Consider the following 27,689-nt stretch of genomic DNA (forward strand, 5'->3'; position numbering starts at 1 on the left):
GGAATTGAAACATTCGCGTAAGTCAGTTGTGGCCGAATACCGATTGATTAACTTAAATTAAAAGATGACTTTTGTCTGTCTGTCTGTCTGTCTGTCTGTCTGTCAGTCTCTGTCTGTCTGTCTGTCTGTCTGTCTGTCTGTCTGTCTGTCTGTTTTTCGGACTGTTTTATATTAGGACTTCTTTAAATAAGCTTATACAATTATTGTGATCACACCAGAATTGCTACATTTGTTTACTGTCTACCGTTGTCATTAAAATTCATTATTGTCTCCTGGTTTCACATAGGATAAGTGTTGAATTAAGTTAGCTACCAATAATTGATAAGATTGTAAGGAGTAGTTTGTGTTTTCCTTGTTTTCGCAGCTTCCTGACTCGAGTATGAAAGTTTCAGTATTGGTTTTGCATATAGTTGAAGATTGTGATTGTGATCGTTTACATCCTTGTAAAAGTAAGAAGATGTGGTATGATTGTCAATAAGATAACTTTTCACAAGAGACTAATTGACACAAAAATATACCAACTTATTTTCACCGTTCGTTTGGGTTTGAGTAGGTGGAAATTATAAGAGCCTGTGTCGCTCACCTTGGTCTATGTGCATATAAAAGATTCATGACAAAATTGTGTTTTTGGTGTTGGTGATGTGTTTGTAGATCTTTCTTTATTGAACAATCTTGCTGCTTACAATTATCTTTATCGATAATAAAATTGGCCGAAAAGTGAAAATGGAAAATATTTTGTAAAATTTGCAAAATTTATGAAAATTGTTAAAAATTGACTATAAAGGACAATAACTCCTTACGGGGTCAATTGACCACTTTGGTCAAGTTTATTTATTTGTAGCTCTAACTTTACTCTACATTATTGCTATTAATAGTTTATCTCTATCTATAATAATATTCAAGATAAAAATCAAAAGCTGTAAAATTTTCCTAAAATTACTAATTCAGGGGCAAAAGCCCAACAACGAGTTGCCCGATTGGTCTGAAAATTTCAGGGCAGATAGATCTTAATCTAATGAACAATTTTATATCCAGCAGATTTTCTCTAAATGCTTTGGTTTCAGAGGTATGAGCCAAAAACTGCATTTTACCCTATATATTATTTTTAGCCATGGCGGCTATCTTGATTTACGGGCGGGGTCATCGGACACATTTTTAAAACTAAATAGCCTAATGATGATTGTGGACAAGTTTGGTTGGATTTGTCTTAGTAGCTTCAGAGAAGAAGATTTGTAAAAGATCACAAAAATATACCAAAAATTGTTAAAAATTGACTATAAAGGGCAATTACTCCTTAAGGGGTCAATGGATAATTTTTGTCATGTCGACTTATTTGTAGATCTTACTTTGCTGAACATTATTGCTGTTTTTCTCTATCTATAATAATATTCAAGATTATAACCAAAAAACGGCAAAATTTCCTTAAAATTACCAATTTAGGGGCAGCAACCCAAAAGGTTCTCCGATTCATCTGAAAATTTCAGGGCAGATAGATCTTGACCTGATCAACAATTTTACCCTGTCAGATTTGCTCTAAATGCTTTGGTTTCAGAGATATAAGCCAAAATGTACATTTTACTCCTATGTTCTATTTTTAGCCATGGCGGCCATCTTGGTTGGTTGGCCGGGTCACCGGACAAATTTTTTAACTAAATACCCTAATAATGATTGTGGCCAAGTTTGGTTTGAATTGGTCCAGTAGTTTTAGAGGAGAGGAGAAGATTTTTGTACAAGTTAACGACAACGGACGACGACGACGGACGACGGACGCAAAGTGATGAGAAAAGCTCACTTGGGACCAGGTGAGCTAAAAAGAAGATGTGGTATGATTGCCAATGAGACAACTCCCCACAAGATACATGTACCATCTGACACAGAAATTATTAATCATAGGTCACCGTATGGTTTTCAACAATGAATAAAGCCCATTCCGCATAGTCTACGATAATAGCGGTCGGATATACAACGTACAACTGAAATACATTTTGAGTTTTGAGTACCACCACTCACCGCTCTATACTTGTAGAGAATGTGGTGAAATAAATACTCTGTGTTTCTGTGGGTAATTAATAGATTGTATGTTTTCTCCAAATAAAAAAAAAATAATCTTGAAAAACTGACATTTTAAATGAGTGTTGTGAAGTCGATCAGTTTGTATTTCAATATAATTATTTTCTCAAAATAAAAATATTAAGAAGTAACCGCAGTCAAATTAAATCTTTTCAACAATCAGCTAAGACATTAGAATAATAAGCATGCGAATATTTTAGTAATGATTGCTGCAATTAACATGATCAATGCAACAACTTGTTAGTTTTTCATAGAAAACGTCATCCAAAAAAAAAAAAAAAAAAAACAACCAACAAAACAACAAAACATCCTTAATTTGGCTCCTTGAAAATATTTCCTTTCTAGGATGAACTATTTTTTGTCATATTATAATACCGGCTTATAAAAGAAAAATAAAAGTGTAAAACTAAATTATGCATGTTTTTTGCTCGATATTGTAACGGTTTGTGCTTGGAAGGAAGGGTTTGGTAGAGCAATAACTCCAGAATTATGTTGTGCAAAAGTTTTTGAAACAAAAAGTGTAATAATTTAAAATATTGCCACTTTGTAAAATTGAGCTCGTATAGACAGGCAACATATTTGTTTTTGTTTCTTGTTTTATGTTTGATTAATGATGATGGATGGGAAGGCTTCTTAATGTCCTAAGATATCATAACACCTTCATCAAAGGGCAGTACAATAGTAAACTATGTTTTTTTTATATAGATGAGACCGTTGGTTTTCCGTTTGAATGGTTTTACACTAGTAATTTTGGGGCCCTTTATTATAAGTTATATGGTTCGCTACTGACCCCATACGGATCCATAGAGGGTTAGTAAAATCCATAGGGGGTGAGGCCGGAGGCCGAGTCCCCTATGAATTTTATTCACCCTCTATGGATCCGTAGGGGGTCAGTAGTTAACCGTATAACGAATTTATCGGACGCTGGTCTTTTTCTGCGGCGTTTTGTTGAAAAATAAACAATGAAACACAACAACATTAATAGATGACGTCGCCATTAACGCGTCATGAACCCCATATGGAACTTACTAACCCCATACGGTCTCATAGGGGGTCACCACGTGACGGTATTTAACCAATCACAACGTGATAATTCATCTGTGGTCCGATAAAGCTTATTATTCGGTGTGAGCCAAGGCTCCGTGTTGAAGGCCGTACATTGACTTATAATGATTTACTTTTTTTAAATTGTTATTTGGATGTATAGTTGTCTCATTGGCACTCACATCACATCTTCCTATATCTATTATAATAATTATTGCATAAGATGTGCTCTGCTTTCTGTCCCCTCTTCTCCTTATTCACACGTACTGGATAACTGATCAATCTTATATAGAGGAAAACTTATAAACGGTGTCTTTGATGAGTTATTACAATTATCTAAAATTTATTCTGGCAATTCTAGACGAATGACTATACAAATTTATTAGACCATCATCGTGCATACATGTAACCTTAAGGAGAGCTGTCTCATTGACACTCATACCACATCTTTCTATTTTTATTGAGACTGTTGCTTATAACTGGCATCTAATTTTCATGCACAATTGTAAATATCCATTTCAAAAAGAAACTGTAATGCACCCTTTATTATTTCTTCAAATTTGCTCATTGTGTATTGTTTAGCGCCACAGTTATCTTTCTTTGCTCAACGTTCTGTGAATAATTGATGGTTCTATACGAGACAAACAGATAAAAGCAAAAGATATTTATATTGTTTAAGAATGTTATTCTATGTATATGTGCATCGTATTATGTGTGTGTGTGTGCATAAGAAACTGTATATATATTAGCTAGATTTTACTTTTTACCGAGTGAAAAAACTGATATCATGTATATAGAATAATACATAATTTTATTCTACATTGGTGGTGTTCCCTGCATAATGGAAGGATCCAGATTGAAGTTATGACGCGGTTTATTACTGTGAAGATCGTTTAAGCACAAGGAATGGTTCTTGCTACATGTATAAAATCATATACTTTTACAGGAGACAATAGGAAATAAATACTTCAATCCATATTTTAACGAATAATATGTTGAAACATGTGACCGTTTCTCTCTCATAATAAATACATACTATATCTATATACAATGTACATGTCGTATCGATATGATGAAAAACAGAAGACCAACATTATCTCAAAAAATTTAATTAGCATAACAAAAAAAAAAAATCTTTTCAGCAACAATTACATAAAACAATACAATGATATGTAAATACACGAATGTAATTAAATATCTCCATGGAATGGTTAATTTCTCAACAATTACAGTAACAAATATGGCGGCGTGAGAACTTTTATAATGTAAACAATGAAGAAGGTAATTTTATAGTGAAAAGTTGTGAACTAGAACGCAAAAGAAATGGGTGTCCATTTCAGGAGGTTCTTTACGAACGTGAGCAATAATGATTCAAGTAGATATATTAGATCTTGTGAAAGTGGAATTTGCATTTGATCTGCAGATTCTCAATGTTCTCAATTAGATGTTATACTGTATAGTGGACCGATCACTCGGTCATTAAACCTTACTGAATTTTCGGAGAACAAAACTTGTGCTCAAAACAATAAATCCAGTTATTTGATAGTCTGAATTCTGAATTTGAGTACGATAAACGTACTCGAAACTTTAATGACAGCGGGGAAGTCATACCAAAATGATTGACCAAGAATAGTTTATCATCCCTTAATCAAAACATTAACACATAGGGGGATACTTTATTATTTAGATAAATATGTCACCGGTTTTTGACACTTTGCTTCTATTATATGACTTTACAAAATGAACAAAGCTTTAACATTCCGGATCAAACTACAATTTTGTTCAATAGGTATTACAAACCCATAGTAAGTTATATCGACAATGAGTTGTTAAATAAAGTTAATCATTGAATTGAATTATTTTGTATGTGTTATCATAATTTGCAAAAGCGTAAAAAATTAAGTGCCGATCAACAAGGAACGGAAATGACTATGGGTGTTCCTAATAACGTGCAGTTGATACGTAATTTTCAAAAACAAAAATGAAAAAAATGAAAAATAAACAGGTACATGTAACTGGTTTCCTGTATACACATGTTACATGTGTTTTTTTTCACTCGAACACCAGGTGAATTTGACTTTACAGTAAACGTCACATAACAATAATTAATATCACAGCTGCATTGAACATGTAACATAAATAAACACATTGTCATTATACAATGTCTAACAGAGGAAAATCGAATCGTCACAATTCGGCCAATTCCGTAGCGGATTCTAACGAGGATTGCCGAATGAGGAAAATCGATGCACAATGAGCAAAATTCCAGGAAAACACGTGACGTCACACAGCTAATCTTCCTGTAATTTTGTCTCTGCTCAAAGATATTATGAAGAAATGCTGTCTTCATTCGAACGTTTTTAAAAGATTAGCTTTATTAACAGCAACGTTGCAGATGACATTATGAACATATTTCATTACGTGTTTGCTTGGAGAACAAAAGCATCACAGACAAAAAAAAAACAGATATTTGAAAAAACCCAGAAAAGCAGACTGGTACCTAGTGTCTGGTACTAAAGTTGTAGTCCATAAGATTTTATTATCTTCTCTCTAATTCCGTAAAATTGTTAGAAAAATTTGAAATATTTTTAATTTAATTTAAGTGGCAATTTGGTCCCAAATCGTAATTAATACATTCCCCATGATTAGAATAAAATATTAAGAGAATAACATAAAATGATAAACTACGATCAGTTTAAAAATATGCATAACATATCCTTTAACATTGTATATACAAGCGTTTGTCAATGCTTCAATCATAATATGTGAGTCATGTCATTAAACTTTCAAAATTATTATAAAAAGACCGACATTTCAGTGAATTCTAGTTCATAAGCGATAGCTTGTTCCCTTTTATCTTTTTGATGACTTTTAGCACATAACAACATATACAAATGCAACCTTAAAAATGTAAAGTTCAATTTATATAAAATAAAACTAGTAAAATATAATATCAATCAAACGTGAACAACACATGACTAGGAATTGTAAATCATCACAAACTTTTAAAATACAATTGATTCAGAGATCTGTCGTTCTACTTATATACCCGTTTTCCTTTGCCCTATCAGCCGTAACTATTACAGATTGCTTTCCACTGTCATGTGATTTAAACGCATGCGTACTCAAACTATTTCTTGAAGACGGAGAGAGAGGCGACGCACATTCCGATGGTCCTTTGGTGTGTTTTAAAATTGGAGACAACGGAGACGGACTCTCCATCATAATTCTACTGGTTCTCAGGCAAGGTGATAAACAGGTAGGAGAGCCGCAATTATTGTTTCTTGGAATAGGAGAAATAGGCGGAACACAATCCCCTTTATGTAAATTGTCTCTCAAATCAAGCTTTAGAAATCTATTGACGGTATCTGAAGTTTCATCCTCGTTCCGTTCATTGTCTTTATTGGCAAACATATGAGCTAACGAGTTATTCAATAATTGTTTTTTCTCAATGAGAGGTGATCTGAATCTATCACCTGAATGTCGTTTGTAACCAGGGCTAGGCACGCCCAAAGTTAGAGAAGTATTATCCATAGATTCGATACCAATGTCCTCACTAGTTGGTGATCCGAATGAGAATGATGGCTTCACATAAGGTGAATATGGCGTCGACGGTGGTGATTCCGAATGAAGACTAGGGTTAGGGGTCAGCAGTTGTACGACAAGTTTGAGATTGCCACCTATACTACACAGTTCATTACTGATCGTGGTTATTCGTTTCTCTAACTGTTTAATATTGGTTTTTGTTCCTTCCACTTCTATTTGTAAATTATCAATAGAACTCGATAAAGGATCATTGGATTTCCCTGAATCTGAAAATAAATCCAATGTAATTTAAACAGTAAAATCAATTTTATATGTTTGTGGATTAGAAATTGATATTTATTGTCTTTTTGTAAGGGATTCGTCATTAGCCATGGTGTCAATATGTTGAATCAAGTCTTTTGAAACTGATTTTCAAGTTTGAACTTAGCTGTTCCACCGTTACCAGTTTAGCAGGTAAGGTGAGGACTCTGCACCCCAGGAGGTTGATTTTGAGAGATAATTGTGGTTGCTGTCTACCTATTTGTTTCATTGCTTTGGTATATCCCTATGGTATCATCGAACTCTCTTTGACTATCACATGCTTTTGTAAATATAACATTGTATGGATAAGTTAACATATCTAAACCTTTCAAAATACAAAAAGACCGGCAATCAGCAATCAGATATATCAAAATGTAAAAGAAAGAAATAAAGGCGACAGTTGTATACCGATGTAAAATCGAGAACGAAGAGACAAATCAAGGTTATAAAAGGCCAAGTTCGGATGGATATCTAGAGTAGATGGAATTGACATGGTCATATATAACACCTGTTATGATTGGATATAGCTCTCCCGGGATTAACACTCGAGGAACCTTTGGTTGTGGCACTCGATATCCCGGATGTTATGACGTCAATCCAATCAAATTTGAATGTAAACATATTAAGAGTAGGTGCCTTGTACTTCCGGTAATCTAGAGACCGTACTCTTCAAAATTACTTACCGTTCATATGGAACTCTAGTCAGAACTCTAGTTCCATTCGAACTTGGCCAAAGAGAAACTGAGGGAACTGCGTGAATGAAAGTACGACCGGGAGCATCAACAGGATAAGCGTTTAATGCTCTCCAACTTTGTACTTTTTTGGCTTTATAACTATTTTGATCTGAGCGTTATTGATGAGTCTTATGTAGACGAAACGTTCGTTTTGCATATTAAATTATAATCCTGGTACCTTTGAAAACTATTCTGCTATATATGCATGAATCAACTACCATGCAATCTCAGTCTCAAGATGTTGGAATACAACAGAATCAGTTAGTCTTTAGATTTCTATGTTGTATCTTGTTTACTATTATTTGTCTATTTATCTTTTTCTTTTTCAGCCATGAAGTTTAATTTTGATCTATGAGTTTGAATGTCACTCTGGTATCTTTCCCTCATCTTTAATATGTTTAATGCATGAAATATAACTTATAGATTTAGACATTTTACCTGTCGCTGAGTTTAATCGTCGTCGGTCCTTCATGGAAGATCGTCGTTTTGGAGAAAAGGAACTATGGCGCTTAGTTCCAAATGCTACTCGTTTTTCTCTATAAAAGATATATCAGAAACAATTTAAAGAGTTATCTCTACGAAATGAATTATGTACACACTGACTAGCAATATATTAAGTATATTTTGCAAATATTTGCACCTGTCCTAAGTCAGGAATCTGATGTACAGTTGTCGTTTGTTAATGTAATTAATACTTGTTTCTCGTTTTTTTATATAGATTAGATCGTTGTCTTTCCCGTTTGAATGGTTTTACACTAGTAATTTTGAGGCCCTTTATAGCTTCTTGTTCGGTGTGAGCCAAGGCTCTGTGTTGAAGGCAATACCTTGACCTATAATGGTTTACTTTTATAAATTGTTATTTGGATGGAGAGTTGTCTCATTGGCAACCATACCACATCTTCCTACATCTATTTGCCCATAATACTCGTGTATCGGTATGTACATGAACTCTTACTATATAACCAAACAGAACTCAACGAACTATACAAATCAAACATAACGTACATGTGTCTAACCCCAAAGGCCGGATCTCGAAAGAGTGTCAATATAGAAGAAAAGGTATGATATGTGTCGAAGATTTATGGAATCTGATTTGAAGTAAAGGTTACTGTTTATATAATATTGAAAATTTCATAATGCACACATTTTGTAAGCCCGTTCACAGATTTGACGGACAGTTTTAAAATTTGAAATGTTTATAAAATCTTTTTTAAATTTGACATTTCAACGTTTTGTATTCGACCAGCACTGATAAGTCTGATGTAGATGATTTTTTTTAATCTAAAATGTTTTTTTTTCATGACAACACACTTTCTGATAAAAATTTAGACGCACAGAACTAGAATTTGGTCAATATCACTTCTGGTGAACTGTTAGTCTGAGAGAGTATCGTTAGCTAAGTGTTCTGTGCTTCTGTTTTAATATAACTACATGTAGTAACATATTTTTCTAAAATTCCCAGTCGATAAAATTTTAATTTCTAATTTGCTATTTTCATTTGATAAATATTGTATAAATAAATTATCATGAGTATTCTTCTTCCTATGATGTTTAAATACTCTCTCTATCATCAAACGTTTCTGATTTCAGAAAATGAGAAAATACTAAACAGATAAAAAATGTAAGCATTTACTGTTATTGAGTTCAAACGTTTTAGTCATACAAATAAGTTAAATACTGAGTTTTTACCTTGTTTTTATATCTCCATTAGGTAATGGAAACCGGAAGTTCTTTTTAAGAAATGGGGATGTGGGACTTCCGTCGACATTGGAGTCAGGACTGCCCGGACTATCGTTTTTCCCATCACTGTCCGATTCTTCGTCGTCTTCTGAGATAGATGGCAGTGTTATTATCCTGTGAAGTTTTGTTTCTCCTTCGCTCTAAAGAAAAAAATAGTTTTTAAGCATATTAATATATAAAAAATTTCTACTCTCATTTGTAAATGCGTGTTCTATATATACATGTTTTGTACTGTATTCATGAAAATTTAAAAAAGGGATTCACTTAGTTATCAAAAGTACCAGACTTATAATTTGATACACCAGACGCGCGTTTTACCTACATAAGACTAATCTGTGACGCTCAGATCAAATTAGTTAGAAGACGAACACAAGAACAAAGTTGAAGAGCATTAACAACACAAAACGCCAAAACTTTGTGCCCAAATATGACTAAGGTAATCTATTCCTGGGATAGGAAATCCTTAGTATCTATTGAAGCTTGAGAAGGAGCTGTCTTATATGTACTGATTTAGAAGTATCAAAGTATATAAGAAGCAGTATACATATTGAAGTATTTCCATGATATACATGATAAACTTGAAAGCATATATATAAAGCCTTACACTTTGATTATAAACGTTATAAAGACTTATTAGCTTTGATTTTCCTTCGTTTTATTAAAATAATTTTCACAAAGTGTTTCTGCATTTTTTTTTAAAGAAAACAATCAGGTAATAGGTTCGGACTTATTTACAAATAAAGTTCAAACTAACACACTATCAAATTTATAACACTTAGCAGTAAAGCTCAACATATATCAATTAATAATGATATTGAAAAGAAATGAAAACGAAAGTTCTCAGCAAAATATGTCAAATCTTACTATAACAACCCCTAGGGTCAAAAAACCTAAGAAGTTCAAAGGATTTAATCATTGATACATGTTATGAAGCAGTTTATAATGCACAATTGTTTTTTTTCATCTATAATGTTGAAAATAATATAATTCCCTTATAAAAAGACAGTTCATTAGAAAAAAACATTTCACGGGTCTTTTTTTCAAAACAGATAAATACGACACTTTGTAGATTATTACTCACTCCCAACGTCTATAAAATGTTTGAAACATCTGACAAAATGATAGTAACTAATTATTTGCTTCAGGAAAGAGACAATATACAGAGAAAGAAACCTAAAATCAAAAGTCAAATAAAACAGACGAAAACGAACGAAACTATCGAACAGACATGTCGCCTTATAATAGTATAAGACTAACATTGCATTTGTCCCAGATTTAATACTTAACCTCTATTTAAAATTAAAGTCAATCATGGATTATATTATTTGTTGACTAAGATTGTAAGCAAAGGCATAATTGCCAAAAATTAAACAACAACAACCGAAACAGTAAATTGAAAACCAAAATCTGAGCACATGAATACTCAATCTAAACAATATCAGTCATGAAAAACTATTTATCAAAAGAAGGCAACAGTAGTATAGTGTTGTTCAGAAGTCATAAATCGATTGAGAGAAAACAAATCTTGGTCACAAACTCAAAGCGAGGGAAACACATCAACTATAAGAAGAAAACAACAAAACAACAGAAACACTGAAGTGTAACAAAAAACAAACGACAACGCAACACACACAGAAACGAACTATAAGATAACAACTGCCATTTTACTGACTTGGTACGGGACATTTTAAGAAAAAAAACATGGTAGGTTGTACGTGTTTTTGTTGTTTGCCAAAGCCCGCACTTTCACGGCGATGTTAAATATACCGACAATAGAATAACCCACCTCCAAGATAAATCCCTATAAGAGGAAGTCCATGACATAAGTGACACACATAAACGTTAGATTTTATCTACCAATGGAACGAAATCATCGATGAATATTTTACAAGACATTTCATTTTAAATCTCGAGTAAAAAGCAAAATCACAAAAAAAACAAAAATGAACTCTAAGGAAAATTTAAATCGAAAAGTATCTAAACAAATGGTAAAATCAAAAGATAAAACAAACAAACGAACGGATAACTACTGTCATATTTTTTACTTAGTACAGGCATTTTCTTATGTATATTGTGGATGTATCATTGCAGTTATTGTAATCGTCACATATTTGTTAACCTGTGTCAAGGATTAATGTAAATCAAGGAATTGCTTTCTTTTTGCCTTTTAAGTTGTAAGCACAGTCTTAGTTGGTCATGAATAAGATTTCAATAAAAAAACAGTGGAAGATAAGCTGTCATCAATATTTATGAAGTTTATTTTATGTCGACATTTGCTATTCAGATGTAGTACAAAGCTTTGTTTACGAGGATACGTGTACTGTGAGCATCAATAAAACTAGTTCAGTATTTTTATATTGTGGGATGTTGCAGAATAAATATTTATGCGATCAGCCATATCATAATACTAAATTGGTACTTCTCATGAACGCCAAATAACCTTATCAGTAAAAAGTAAAATATCACAAATACTGAACTCGGAGGAAATTCAAAAAGGAAAGTCCTTAATCAAATGACAAAATCAAAAGCTCAACTGTAATATACCTGACTCGGTACAGGAACCCTTCGAAAGTGATTCTTAATTTGGTTGTGTTTATATTCATCACTTTCTTAATGGATAAATGATAAAATACTATTTAAAAATGACCAAATTACTACTATACTGATAAACATGGAAAACATCAATTTCGACCAAAAGTCGAAAGGCATTTATGATGTTGCAATTAAAGATTTCATATAATACATGTTTAAACGCAAAATGTACGCAAATCCTTATTTCTAAAGTTTATTTTAGTTAATTGTAAATAGGTTTTACAATATTGTTATAATTTAGTTATGATCTACAGCAATAAGAAGGCTTGTTTGTATTGTTGTACATATTTGACTGTTTTAAATCGACTTAATAATTCAAATTGAAAATGGTTCATGAATAAATCCGATTTGTTGATTTTGTGCTGATATTTTTTTTCAAATTTATTGCTTCTAAGTAATGTCAGCGAAATTATTAGCTAATACTTTATTTGAAAATTTCATGGAGATTTGTCTCTAAGAGTATTCCAATTATTATGCACGTATCACACGCAAACCGCTTAATTAGAGGATTATACCATTGTCTAGTGAACTTATAGAAAACTTTATTATTTCAACCTGAATATACTGGTACTAATTAACCCAATAACCTGAATATACTTTGGACTACAATCTATAACAAACGGTACTAATTAACCCACTCACTGATGAGATTACCTCCTCTTTATAATACCTTGAATAGAAATTACTCTGTGTGATTGTCAGTAGATATAATGAGAGCCATTCTTTCCAGAAGTGAACACTAATTGAGATGTTTTAAGACGTTGGCTATATGATTTTGATATGAATAATCGATCTTTTGTATAATCAGTTATGTAAAACATTATGCCAAGTCTAAAAGTACACTTCTTTCATCTCAATTTTTATGACATTTTCCCGTTAAGAACATAACACGTAATGTGTTATGTAAATCACGTGCCAAACCTAAAGGTACAGTTGTATCTTCACTTAAGGACCCTTTTCCTACAATATCAATGTTAAACATTTAGCAAAATCTAAAAGTACACTTCTATCTTCATCGAAGAACTTTTTTCAATTAAAAAGCACTGTATACTGCCAATATCAGTGAACAAGACACATGGTTGTTTGTTCCAAACCTGTGTTACATACGCTCAAAACATCTTTAGTAATTTAACTACTAGATATTAGGAAATACAGGAACGAAAAATCTAAATATCGAACCCCCATTCAATCAAATGAACAAAATCCTTCATGTTACTGAATGATGCATATAACGAATATTCCAAAATAAAAACAACAGTAGTACACCGCTGTACAATACTAAAACGCAATCTAGACGATACAAAACTGGAAACTTTATATAAAGGGATAAAGCTGTTCATTCATTTTTTTTATTCAAATAGAACGTTCCCAAAAACACAATAGACAAGCTTCTAGCAAAGTGCGTGCATTTAAGATATATTGATGATGCCTTTCCATTAAACATTTCAATAGTGCATCTCATATAAAGCCGATAAACTGACTAAGGATACTACCAGTTAAAGAATTAGCATCGAATTAAAAAAGCGGAAGTCCATCGAAACTGACAACATTCAATGTTAAACTTAATTAACCAATGAATTATGCGGATTTAAAAGGATTTAAACTGCAATAACAATACATTTATATTGCTAGTAAATATTTGTCAAAACACATATATACCTCTTCATCTTCATATCCATCCTTGAGATTATATGTCAAGTCATGTCGGATGTCCTTCTGAAATTTCTCCGCAAAGTCTGGATACAGGGATAATACATCTACAAATCCACGTATATTAATACATTGAAGTTCACAGTAGGTCAACGATCTGACGTCACAACAGGAAATTCCTACTGGATCGTCCATATTTATATCAGCACCAAATAAATCTCCCTTCCCTGAAATCATAAATCGACATTGAACAAAAACAGATATAGTTACATTGTACCACGTCATTACATGTAGATTATGAATTCTTATGGATACTGTGCATGACATACTAGTATATATATTTCACTAGTGAATTATATTAAGCGTTTTAAAACATCAATTTATACAGTATATGCGGTAATTTACCTTCATCAGGAACGATCAAAAGACCAAAAAGGACCTTCACATAATAGCAAAATAAATCTAAGTTTAACTTTGTCTGAGGGATTTGTAAATTCAGGTAATCAAAGAACAAACTTTCAAGGATGTATGATTCTTTTCTTGTAAAAGGAGTTATATTCCCTATTGATATGAACATAATTGCCAAACTCCAAGATAAAAGTAAAAGTCCATAAGAACTTATAGAACTAAACCTTATACCATACCTATATATAGAACGTATGGAAACAAGAAGATGCTAAAAGAATACCTATGCTACAACTATTAAAAACGACCAAATAACATTAATTTAGGCATCTATTGAGAATTAAAATAAGCTTACCTTTATATCAAAACTTCAGGTTATAATGTTTTTAAACATTCAAATGAGGTATACATATAGAACACACAGCTATACGATTGTGATGCTTTGAGAAGAGGTGAACACATATACCTGTTTATAGTTAAACCCTGTATAGTATGTGTTGATTGAGAATACTAGTATATATGTTTTAATTAAAAAAAACCCAAACTTTTGAATCCTGCATTAAATGTTTTTTTTAGCATACCTAGAATCGCAACCACCATTTCTTCTTTAAGAACTTCCATAGATCCATTACACAGTAGATATACGTAGTTCACAGCGTCCCCTTTGTGAGATAGGAAATCTCCCGGTGCACAAAATGCGCGCTTTGTATGAAGCGAAATAGACCTCAAACATCCTTGGGTGGCGTCCTCAAATATTGGCAATGATAGGATATCGTGATGTAGATGAAGACCTATTTCTCCTCTAAGTTCATCTGGGAAATCCTTTAAAATCTGAAAAATGAGAATTGTATATTGACAATGATATCATTAAGATATTGTGATGTAGGTGAAGTCCTATTTCTCCTCGAAGTTCATCGGAGAAATCCTTTAAAATCTGAAAAAAAAATGATAATTGTATATTGGCAAAGATAGGATGTCATGATATAGGTGAAGACCTATTTCTCCTCGAAGTTCATCGCGGAAATCATTTAAAATCTGAAAAATGTAGTACTAATTTGCCTGTCTGTAACAGACAGATTCGCTTCGGACTTATCTCATCTCATTGGTGTCACTTCCATTGTTTACAGACCATATTATACAAGTTTCGTACGTTGTCTTATTTGAATGAGGGGCCTTGTTAAAAGACCACTTGCTTGAATATATTGTCTAACTTCGTAGGTATCGATGTACCTGTTTACCAAGTTACCTGAGTGTTATCTTTCCTCATTTATCGAAGCCGTTGTTTACAGACCTCGTTCCCTTGATGTTATCTTACCTTATTTGCATCGATGACTTTGTTGGCACACCACGTTGCCATGAAGTTATCTTACCTATTTTCTATCGATGCCGTTATTGGTAGACCACGTTGCCACGAAGTTATCTTACCAAATTTCAACCGATGTAGTTGTTGGCAGAACACTGCCTCGATGTTATTTTACCTCATTTATATCGCTACTTTTAGATTAAGATGACTGGATGCAATATAACTTCGTTTGTATAGATTTCCGTGTTGACAGACCATTTTGGCTGAAAGCTGTTTTACCCTTCGTAAATTTTACGGACGCCATCACGTGTTGGTTGACCGTTATGGAATAACCGTTTCACAAATGATATCGGATATGTTCCTTACGTCGGAACTACAATCCCCTTCTCTTTCATGAATGTGACCTACCAAATTAGACTATTTACCGGATTTGTTATCACATAAGCAACACGACGGGTGCCACATGTGGAGCAGGATCTGCTTACCCTTCCGGTGCACCTGAGATCACCCCTAGTTTTTTGGTGGGGTTTGTGTTGTTTATTCTTTAGTTTTCTATGTTGTGTCATGTGTGCTGTTGTTTGTGTGTCTTTTTTCATTTTTAGCCATGGCGTTGTCAGTTTGTTTTAGATTTAAGAGTTTGACTGTCCCTTTGGTATCTTTCGTCCCTCTTTTACCAGAATGAACTATACCCTTGTAAACGCACCGAATTGCCTGAAAGTTACGTTACCTCATTTGTATCAATGCCGTTGTTAACAGACCAAGTTGCCTGGAAATGTTCCTGCATTCTGTGTTTGAGTGGTTTTGGTATATGATGTGTCCTAAAGAAATCTTTGAGATCTTTGGTTTTATAGTGGTAGTTGGCACGTCTAGAATACATTCGCTGTATAATGGCTGTCACATTACCGAACACTACGGCGTGCATCATGGCTGAAAGGGAAACGAAACAATAAGTTATATACTAGTAGTTGTCGGCACATCTAGAAAACATTGGAAGTATAATGTCTGGCACATTACCAAAAACCTCGGCGTGTATCATGGCTGAATAGGAAACACATCAGATTGTTATATATCCTTATCTAATCACTAGTATAGTGAAAATAATAATACAAAAACACCAAAATCCAAGTCAACAATAGATAGAAACTGACAAAATAAAACGCTATGAATCAACAGACTCTATGTAGCTATCTGTATTGAAGTTTTAATGTTTTACTTTGATTTATCAATGCATTGCTTGACTGTATATAATTTGGAGGCATTGTTTCTTTCATACTATTGTTTGGTTGTTCTTTAACGAACGGTGTTGTGTTATCACTTGGTTTGTTTCCCTATGTTTGGTAACTACGACGTGTACTAATATTGACGCCTGCTATATATAATGTTGTTTTTTTATGATCATGTTCCCTTACACTGCCAACATTATATTTGAATAAATATATAATGTATTACGGTTACCATAATTTAAAATTGATTGATTTCTATTATTTGCGACTTTAGCTCTAGTGTGGAAATATTATTGACTAGACTGCTGATATATTATAAATTCTAAACAGTAGATAAAACAGAAAAGAGACTAACTTACCACCTATTAACATGGCACATATTGAGAAAATTTTCTCAGCGTTGGTATTTGCAGACACATTTCCAAATCCAACGCTAGTTAAACTACTACATGTAAAGTAAAGTGCTGTTAGGTAGGATGTGAGTATGTCTGGTTTGTTGGTTCTGTTTGAATCTATAGGATCATCGATTCTTTCTGCCAACTCAAATAACCATCCTAAGCAATAATATCAAATAATTAGAAAATGTACACTTTAAAAGTTACCTCCACATCAACAAAAAAGGTACATCGTTAACTTAGTTCAAATCATCAGGTTTTCTGTACAGTACCAAAAGACAACCATTCTTTTATATTCCTTACCCTTATAAAAATGATCATGTGTTAATGTATCATTCGACAGCCATCTTTTCGTGCAATGTACCATCAGACAAAAAAAAAAAGGTGTGTACTGTACCATTTAACAAACATTGTGTATGTGCAGGTCCATTATATAATAAAATCATGTAACGGTACCACCAGGCAACCAATACAATAACTAATGTGTGTATCAGTCATTAGAAAACAAATAACTGGCGTGCGGAGACATACATGTTAGACAACAATGTGTTTGCGGTACCATTATAAATATAAGAGCAAGGTCATTATTAAATCTAAACAGAAGGAAACCTATGTCCTCCACCCAGTTTTAAGTTATGTTACTCACACATACCTACTGTCCAGTTCTGTGGATTATTTTTTAGTTCTTTATATCCTATGGCGTACCATATGCATGCTAACCAATGGGCACTCATTGCAAACATACACATCAGCAGTGTCACAACAACAGCACTGTATTGAGAATATCTATCTATTTTCTGGAGAAGTCTGGCAAGACGTAACAATCTGGCTAATTTGAGCAAATGTACTGGTGTTTTCTATCAAAAATGTAAAGAAACAAAAATAAATCTTTACAAGCTAGTTTGAGCAAATATACTGATGTTTTCTATTATTATCTAATAGTTCGTTGCTATTCTATTCGTTACATTGTCATTTGCTTTTGTTGCACTTCATTGTTCTGTTGTTTCGATGTTTTCCTTTGATAGTTAGTGTGTTTTCCTCGGTTTTAGTTTGTACCTCCGATTTGTTTTCTCTCAATAGATTTATAACTTTTGTATCTTTCTATAATCTCAATTAAAGGATTAAAACACCCTTCTACATTATAGAACTAAGAAGACAATAACTTAGTATAACACATTAAATGACATATTAAAATGTCAGTATACTACTGTTGCATTTAAAATGACACAACTATCTGGTTATTTTGAGCAAGTGTACTGGTGTTTCCTATCAAAATGACAATGCAAACACGACATAAAAATCCAAGAAAGCTAGTTTGAGCTACTGAACTGGTGTTTCCTATCAAAATTTAAGGCAACATGACAACAATTTGATGGTTTGAGAAAACAAACTTGAGGCGAAATAAAAGATGAAACAATCAAATGTGTCTGCCTTTGAGTATTGCAAAGATTACGTGTTTCCCCCTTTTTAAAATTTTATTATTGTATGTTATAATTCATATGAGACTAACGTATTTTGATTTGATTTGATGAAAACATGCTTATTAATCCTTTTCCTATTGAGAGGCGTTTATTCAACCATTTTCTTCAGAAGAAAATGCCTGTACCAAGTCAAGAATATGACAGTTGTTATCCGTTTGTTTGATGTGTATGAGCTTTTGATTTTGCCACTTGATTACACTGTAGGGACTTTCCTTTTTGAATTTTCCTCAGAGTTCAGCATTTTTTTTATTTTACTTTTTATATAAACCAGAATTTTACAAACAATCACAAGGTCACTTACCAAGTTGACATTAAATAAAAACAGGAAGTCAAAAGGAAGGGCGGCAAGAAGGTCCAATAAAAACCATCCTTTTATGTAGTTAATTGCTATCTGTTTTAAATCATAAACTATATGGCCACTTCTACTAAGGAACGATGTACAAAAATTTAAAGCTATATCTGAAAATATAAGAAAAGAAGATAAAGATAGGTTGTCAAATAATAAACATTAGGGACTCTCCGTTTTGATTTTTCCTCGGGTTTCGGTTTTTTGAGATTTTACTTTTAAGTTTGATTTTTCAAATGTTTGTCACTATTTGTCAGATGAAAATACATAATACAGGTATTCTGTATCGACAGCTCAGAACAATAATTCTCAACACATAAAAGTTGATTTCATAAACTTGTATTTGAGTGTCGAAAAAAATGTTAATCTGTTGGATGACACTTCCTTTTTTACTCTTCCGGAGCACCTGATATAACCCCGATTTGATGTAGCTATGTCTTAAGTGTTCTATGTTGTGCTATGTGTACTGTGTTTTGGATATTTTCTCTATTTCGTCGAGTCGTTTTCTTATAAGTTTGAATGCTGTTTTTTTTTTATCGCCTTTCTGATCTTTCTGCAAACTTTTACTTTTGCTTTTTTGCCATATGATAGGAAACAAAGTGTACTCCTTCTTTATGGCTTCATTCATGTCATGTCGAAGTTGTTAGAAAATGAAAATCAGAGGAAGGCATACATAGCATGATGTCATCTCTGATGATATTTTACATTATCAATTGAAAACTACTAAGTGCTGATTTAGAAATATTCAACGAGCAAGAAAATATATAATTAAAATAAAAAACGAAGAGCAATTCAATTAATATCTCATTATTTGATGACGAATTATCTGTTATACACAAACCTGAAGAATACGTGTTTTGATTGTCATTCATCTGTTGATGTCTCATTTTTTTCTGTTTATATATCTTCATTGAATGTTAGGTTGTAAAATGACTAAACCGACGGAATTCTAATGCTTATCATCTTTTTTCATCGGTGTTATAAGTTAATTTCAGATAAATGCATTATATTTCTCCTTCTTGGTTTATAGTTATCTCTTCTATCTCAAGTGTTTAACTAGACCTGGATCAATTTGCGATAACTTTCTAAAAACAAACAAAAATAGAACCACCTAGTGTATGCATGATAGTATACATTGAAATTCAATGCAATTTCATGCAATTTGATGCAACAAACTAATTTCTTTGGCTTAGATTATGCAATAAAATTTCTTACATTTGACAGACAATACGTACTATGCACACGTTAGATGTCATAAAAAATACCCAAATCTTACCTATTATAAATAAAATTTCCACAACAACATCTGAGTAAATAGAATCTCGCGATTCTTTGACGTCTTTGTTGGAAAATGCTGCATTATAAGGAACCATTATGGCAGTATAAAATGTACACAATAATATCAACCAATCCCAGCCGACTTTGAAAATTCCATAATGAGCAATCACAAATTTAGATTTTTTGACCTCTTGGACTTTGTACTCTGGCATCTGCCCTGATATTGACCCGGTGAACTGCAAAAGACATGCATAAACATGGTTATGTAAAATTATTTATGAAACTTACATCTTGTTCTAGTTTTAAGAGTATTTAAAGTGATGGAGTCTATTTTACTGTCAAATAAACAGACCATAACCAATAATTGCTTAATAATATATCCATTTCATTTGAACTCTGGTGGATCGTTTTCTCATTGGTAATCATACCATATCTTCTTATATTAATATAGAAATAATGTAATTAGGCATAAATAGTACATAAGACCATTGCTTGTTTGAATATCTTCTTACTTTAATACAGAATTAATGTGATTATGCGTAAATAATACATAAGACCATTGTTAGTTTGAATAAGACCAAAATTATCCAATTGATTCATTTCTGATCAAATGGTTCAATCGGGGTCTTACGCTGTAGGTGTTGTTTATAATTATCAATTTGAATATCTTATAAATTTGTTTCATAGCTTAGCAGTATTTGAAAAATTGATGAAGAACAGGGAATACATCAACATTCGATAAGAAAATAAAGATGTTTGCTGTTTACTTCATCCTTTCACTGTCTTATTTCCTGAACGGACAGTATTATTTAATACAAATAAGTAGATATTAAGATTTTCTAAAATTTTTGTGCTATTTTCACATTTCCTGACCGGTGTGAGAAAAATATTTCACATCACTAGCGAAGAATCTGTTCTTAGCAAATGCAATTATTTACATTCAGACTTCAGTCAGGATCGAATTTCGAAAGTAGGTTAAGTTTCGAATGTACAGCTTTTAATAAAAAATGTTTAGCACGACAACTGATCAATTTAATTAAAGAATAATTTTGAGGGCCTTTGGAATTAAACAGATATACCGTGAACATCATGTATGTCATGTTAACCCCAGCATAAAAGTATTAAATCAGGTATGATGTACAAAAGAGTCGATGCACGAAGCAAGAAACAAAATATATTGTTTCGGTATCTCAAAATACAAAACATGCACTTGGTAAGTAATCAATTTGATAGACAACTTTCGAGTTCAATGTATCTCCGTAAAAAAAACCTTTTACTGATTATCATTCGTGCGTTTAGGAGCGTCGTCACTTCCGTTCCAATGTTAAGCGAGTGGTTGGAAAACTATAACGCTATATTGCACGAATTATTCGGCAAATTCAATGCTCATAATTGTCTTTCAGCACTGCTGTCATTAAGGAATTGTCATTAAGTGCCTACAAAACTAACATTATTTCTAGTTTATCCTGCACAATAAAGATCACTAAGACGCTTGGCGAATGTTCAAAGTGCAGGGATACAAGCAATTCCGTCTATCTGGTAAATGGCGTCATAAAGGCGCGCATAAACTATTTTTTTTTCGGTGACGGAATAACTCGAAAGTGGTCTATAAAATTTATAATGGGGCTTCTATGTTTTTTTCTCTGGTTTTGTGACATTTTTAACACGAAAAACATTATATCTTTTCACCAATATAAAAGAAACTAACATTTGTATCTTGTTTAAAAAATGAGAATCACATTTTTCTCTCGCATAATTGTGCGTAAAATCCATGTTCTTGTTCTCGTATTTCAAACTAATAAATGGAGTAAAGGATTATTTATAAAACCATGAAGGAATATTAAAGATAGACGTTTGCCTCAGTTTTAGTTTGTAATGGTTTTGTTTGTTTTTTTTTCTCAATCGATTTATGAATTTCGAACAGCCTTTATTTATACGACATAATTTCTAAATTTCTTATCTTAAAGACTAGTTTTCTCTTTTCTAATTTATTGTTATACTCTTCACATTTTGTTTTCAGTATCAATTATGTCAATGAATATAAGATATATTTTCTGGTATCATTTGATAGAAATTTTGTCAATGTTTTGAAAGTAAATGGCCGAACGATTAATATATATGTGACTTAATATGGTCTTGAATTCCCTTTCGACAGGAAAGAAGGATAAGTGTACGTGTTTTAAACAATGAAAAGATAGATGTAGATGAAATTCAACTGAAACCACAACTAGCATGACTATGGGTTTGTTAAAAATGCCGGCGTCACACATTGGCATATAGACCGGTGAGCACCAAACATATAGAGAAAATTGACCAAGTAACAGCTAGTTGCACGCCAGAGGAACGCTAATGCAATCGTTTAAACGCGTGTTGTATAAGTTTGAAGTACATCGAAATACAAAGGTATACGCTTAGTGAACGCTACAACTCGAGGAAAATTTTATGCAGAATAAAAAAAATCATTCATCTCGGGCGTGTGTCTAGCGTATACCTGTGCACTACATGCACGTAGTACATACGCTACAAGCGCGTTTAACGCGCTACAGATCAGTTTGAGACACGTGTAGGGCACGTTGTATACGCTGCAAGATCGTTCAACTTTAACTAAAACGTATGCAGGTGTGTTTGTAACAAACACCCCATAATAGAATGTCCAAGATACGACCGGGACACGTCTCAAACTTTTTCCTACATGATGTTTTAGCATTCGGTATCTGTCACATTGCTGCATATTAATCTTTTAATCTTTTATTTTGTTTAAGTACATAATATAATATATGTATCATGGTGATACATGATATGGTACTACTATTAAACAAAAGTGCCGATCACGAATGCAAATAAATAGATATCAATCAACAGAACAAACGAAAACAATATTCCTGTCTTGGTACAGGTATTTTTTTGACAAAATGCTGGATTAAACCTGGTTTTATAGCTAGCTGAACCTCCCACTTATATGACAGATGTTATAGTTTCGTTATATTGACATGATTGTCCTACATATACAATAAGTATTAGAACATATCATACTACTGCCTTACATTATTAAGCTTCTGTAGTTTACTCTTTGTTCTGTTATGTTTATGTTTGTCGAACTGGCCAGACAGCTGATAAAGGACCGCTCGACTTCTTCGTCTGTCATAATGATAGTTAGTTGGCATATCAGCGCTGCGTAAAGGAATAGTTGGCGGATCAAACAAATCTTCTTCTGTAAATAGAAACAATCAATTATCATAGTGAGGAATGGTTGGTGGATCAAACAAATCTTCTTCTATAAATAGAAACAATCAATTATCATAGTGAGGAATGGTTGGTGGATCAAACAAATCTTCTTCTATAAATAGAAACAATCAATTATCATAGTGAGGAATGGTTGGTGGATCAAACAAATCTTCTTCTATAAATAGAAACAATCAATCTCATAGTGGTTTTTTTTCTTTTTCTTTTATTTAAGTAGGCTGAAATGATCTATATTGTAAATTATGAAGTCACTATTTCAACATCAACATGATCAAAGATACATTTATGTACAAAGTTTTGAAGCCATTATTTTGTACTCTTTTACTTGATTGTGACATAATGACATCACCGAATTCGGTTTATCTCCGCAGGATTGCTTGCCAGCAAGTGGCATTGGTGAACCAGGAACTGTTTATCCTTTATTAGTACATAATTGCAATGGTAGTCTTTTGCGAAAGAGGATAGTTTAGGTTTTGTTTTGAAAGGGAATAGTTGCGATTTGGTTTAGTTTTCAGAGTTGCATTTTGTGTTGTTAAAATTTTCAATGCGCTTATTGTTTTTGTAATACCCGATTTCCATTGTTGTTCTATTTCATACGTTCAAATTTGTTAAAATTTTTATCTTATTAAAAAGAAATTATACAATAAATTTTAATTTCAGAAAGTCAACACTAGCTTTAGCGAAAATCCTGCGTGACCACGTGAATTCTGTTGATGCGGATTAACAATGAAGAATAATCAAACAATAATTACATCTTAGTTAATTCGAAAATGAAGAAACCACACACACACTTAAATACTTTCTAATAAAATTTTCTTATTTCTAAATAGTAAAATTATAGACTCTTCAAAAAAATTACTGCGTATGTGACCCTAAATTTATTTTTCTTAGGAAAAACAAATCTTATATAAAAACAAATATTTTTGGGCAAAAAAAAGGAAAATGTCACTGGTATATATACTTAAAATGTCAACAACTTAATACTTGAATTTATATATCACGATATACCAATTAATATAAAGTGTTAAAACCTTTTCAAAAGTACACCACTTCTAATATGATCATGTATTCTCTTAAAATAGACTTGATACCACGAAAAGATGAAATGAAATTTGAAAGAGGTAAATGTCAACAGCTTTGGAAAGTAAACTTATCAGTTTAACTTCTGGACAGAATAGTTTTATATATGTCAAGTAACACATTACGTCAAGTTTTGAACGTAAACCTTTAAAACAATCAACATTATAAAATTTATTTCATTCGCACTGTATGCCAAATCTAAGATTTCAACCATTTAGTTACAATGTTACATAGACAATAACTGTTTAGTATCATTAAATATCAGCTGTTCGTGTATGAAGCTAAGAAACAGATGTAATGCGAGCTTCAGAGACTCGAAATAGGAATAAAACACACAGCTGTGGTAAACAACAACATTGCTGTTAAAATTTTCATTTCAGTATGAAACTTAGTATAACGTCCTCAAAGAGGGACGAAAGATACCAAAGGGACAGTCAAACTCATGAATCGAAAATAAATCGACAACGGCATGGCTTAAAAGGAAAAAGACAAACAGACAAACAATAGTACACATGACACAACATAGAAAACTAAAGAATAAACAACACGAACCCCACCAACAACTAGGGTGATCTCAGGTGCTCCAGAAGTGTCAGCAGATCCTGCTCCATATGTGGCACCCGTCGTGTTGCTTATGTAATAACAAATCCGGTTAATAGTCTAATGTCTCAAATGATTATTCATCTCTAAGACTAGTGGTATTTTCTTGTGTCGATTTTTTTTTACATCAACATTTTATATTTGAAATGGCACAGTCTAATAATGAATGTATCAATTTTAAACATAAATGAACAGACTTAATTAGAAGTTACAAGCCTTATAAAATGTAATAAATATTGAAAATGTTGAAAACTTAGATTTATAAAACCAACAGTAATATAAATATGGTTCTTTTTTAAAACTGTTCTTTTACATCGTATAAAAGCCTGGCGCATTACCATGGAGGGATATTTACTCCCTTGTAAAAAAGTTCTTAATTTTGCGTAAATTTATGAAAAACATGATATATAGATAAAGTAACTAGAAATAAATGTTCATACTACAACTATTTATAGCTTGAGTGCACCCACTTCGATTCTTGTACGTCACCACCATGTATACTTTGCTGTGGATACAGAACTGTAAACAGTTTAATGGTTTTACATGAAAAAAAGATGCATTACCTTCGTCTGAGCCTGATTCATCTTTGTTATTATTTGTAACGATGGACGGCGTTCGGTCTTTGGTTATATCTTTGTGTGATACTAAGAACAGTACAACTTGGCTCTTTTCATTCTTGATTGGAACAATATCAAGTAAGCACCAGAAACCATTCTCTGGAATGAAAAATGATACATAATAAAAATATGTGTAAAAAAAGGCAAACACCATTTTCTGGAATGAAGCATGATTTATATACAAGTTTAATCTTACTTAAAAGCTTTGGAGAGTTTCGCTGTATCATACTTTCAAGAAAGATCATTTGATTATGTGCTTGTTACATATGATCTGCTGTATTAATTCTACCTATTTTTTTCTCCTGATTATGTTACCCCTAACGATACCCATTTTTGTAGTAATTGGACCAAGAATATTCCACTCAGGACAACAAACCCATCTGGTAGCTAGGGGAGAGGGCGAATGTGCGAAACGATACAGAAACAAACACAGTCAACATGTAATCTATAACAACGGTAAAGGTTTGTCTCGTTTTATTAGAGTCACTCGCTTGAACAGAAAAGACCCACAATCATCAAACATTAAGAGTAAACTATAAGACTCATATTGTACTTAGGCTTACTTGTCCTAAATCCCACCCATCATTGAAACAGAAAAAAAACCAAGAATGTGTCCCAAGTACACGGATGCCCCATCCGTACTATTATTTTCTATGTTCAGTGGACCGCGATAAAGGGATAAAATCTCTTATTTCTTATGCAGCAAAAATACTGCAATCTGATTGGTTAATTACCCCGGTGTAAATAACACCCCACCCTGGTTCACTCCGGGATAACAAAAATTTGCCAAAAATTTCAGAATTTTTTATTTTTTTTTTGCCAAGATAAAAAAAAGAAAAAACAAAAAAACAAAAAAAATGTTAAAATTTCAAAAAAAAAAAATTTCAAAAAATTTTAAAACATATTTAAAAAAAAAATGTTTCTGGAAAACTGAAAGAACACAAAATTTTTCTTATTTTTTCAAAAAATTAAGTAAAAAGTATTTTACAATGCGCAGCAACATGGACATTGAAAAAATGTTACACTGTAAATTTTTCATTACCATTTTTTCAATTTTACATCCTGGTTTCAAAATGAGTAAAGGAAATGTTCATAAAAAATAAATTCGTTATCTTAGTGTAATCAGGGGTGTACGGAATTTTACTAAGTTTTAAGTTGATTGGACTTCAACTTCATCAAAAACTACCTCGACCAAAAACTTTAACATGAGGCGGGACAAACAGACGCACGGATGGACGGACGGACGAACGAACGAACGAACGAACGAACGAACGGACGGAGGCACAGATCACAAAACATTATGCCCAAAAATGGCGCATAACTATTCGATCTCTCTGTTCTAACAAAAAAATAATTATCTAATAATTCCGTTGCATTCGTTTCATGTTCATCTTTCGAGATATTGTTCTTTATATGTGCTTTTGGTCCGTAAAACACCAACAATTAATATATTTATAGAAAGTAAATTATTTAATTGTGGAGGAGTCCAATGTCGAGGTCAGATCCAAGGGTAAATTGAATTTAGTGTTATCGGATTTAGATGATCATTTATCAATGCTTGTCTCAGTTTGATACTCAATGTTTGTATATATGTTCCCTTGGTGATCGTTTTGATTTATCCGTACAAGACAGAGTCTTGGATTTAGCTATGACATGATAGGATGATCCCGTAAGAATAGCTTTGATTTATCCGTACAAGAGTCTGTCGTGGTTTTAGCTATGACATGGCAGGATGTTCCCGTAGGGATCGATTAAATAATCTTTCATTTCATTCAAAAACTAACATACTTATCAACCTATTCGTTAGACATTGACATCGCCGATCAGTCTTTTCGTTATATAAAAGGTTGAAGTATTTTGGTTATATTGTACTAAAAATGCGTAAAAAACCAAAAAAACCAAAAAAAAAAAAAAAAAATAGAACTGTTTGAAACACTGTTTGTACATATAGTTTTGCAATGTTGTAAATTACTACTGGTTCTTAATGATTTTTTATGCATCAAATCCAGAAAATTATTAGATTTCAAATAGTCTGACAACAA

General features: G+C 32.5%; 1 protein-coding gene across 2 annotated transcripts in view; it reads right to left on the reverse strand.

The window, feature by feature from the left end:
- Positions 1–4,207: 4,207 nt before the first annotated feature.
- The window catches only part of LOC143058335 (voltage-gated delayed rectifier potassium channel KCNH8-like), a 149,489-nt gene continuing 126,007 nt past the window's right edge, over positions 4,208–27,689 (reverse strand). For both annotated transcript variants that reach the window (XM_076231808.1, XM_076231807.1), the window contains exons 4-15: positions 25,594–25,746; positions 23,152–23,318; positions 20,106–20,343; positions 18,785–18,942; positions 17,655–17,859; positions 16,967–17,161; positions 16,112–16,311; positions 14,663–14,912; positions 13,686–13,903; positions 9,384–9,574; positions 8,133–8,230; positions 4,208–6,926 (exon numbers count right to left, since the gene is read on the reverse strand). In XM_076231808.1, coding sequence (XP_076087923.1) covers positions 6,136–6,926; positions 8,133–8,230; positions 9,384–9,574; positions 13,686–13,903; positions 14,663–14,912; positions 16,112–16,311; positions 16,967–17,161; positions 17,655–17,859; positions 18,785–18,942; positions 20,106–20,343; positions 23,152–23,318; positions 25,594–25,746 — 2,864 coding nt within the window. In that variant the 3' untranslated portion in view covers positions 4,208–6,135. The remainder of the gene's footprint in view (positions 6,927–8,132; positions 8,231–9,383; positions 9,575–13,685; positions 13,904–14,662; positions 14,913–16,111; positions 16,312–16,966; positions 17,162–17,654; positions 17,860–18,784; positions 18,943–20,105; positions 20,344–23,151; positions 23,319–25,593; positions 25,747–27,689) is intronic.

Source organism: Mytilus galloprovincialis, chromosome 14 (genome assembly GCF_965363235.1).
Source record: "Mytilus galloprovincialis chromosome 14, xbMytGall1.hap1.1, whole genome shotgun sequence".
Classification (NCBI taxonomy): domain Eukaryota; kingdom Metazoa; phylum Mollusca; class Bivalvia; order Mytilida; family Mytilidae; genus Mytilus; species Mytilus galloprovincialis.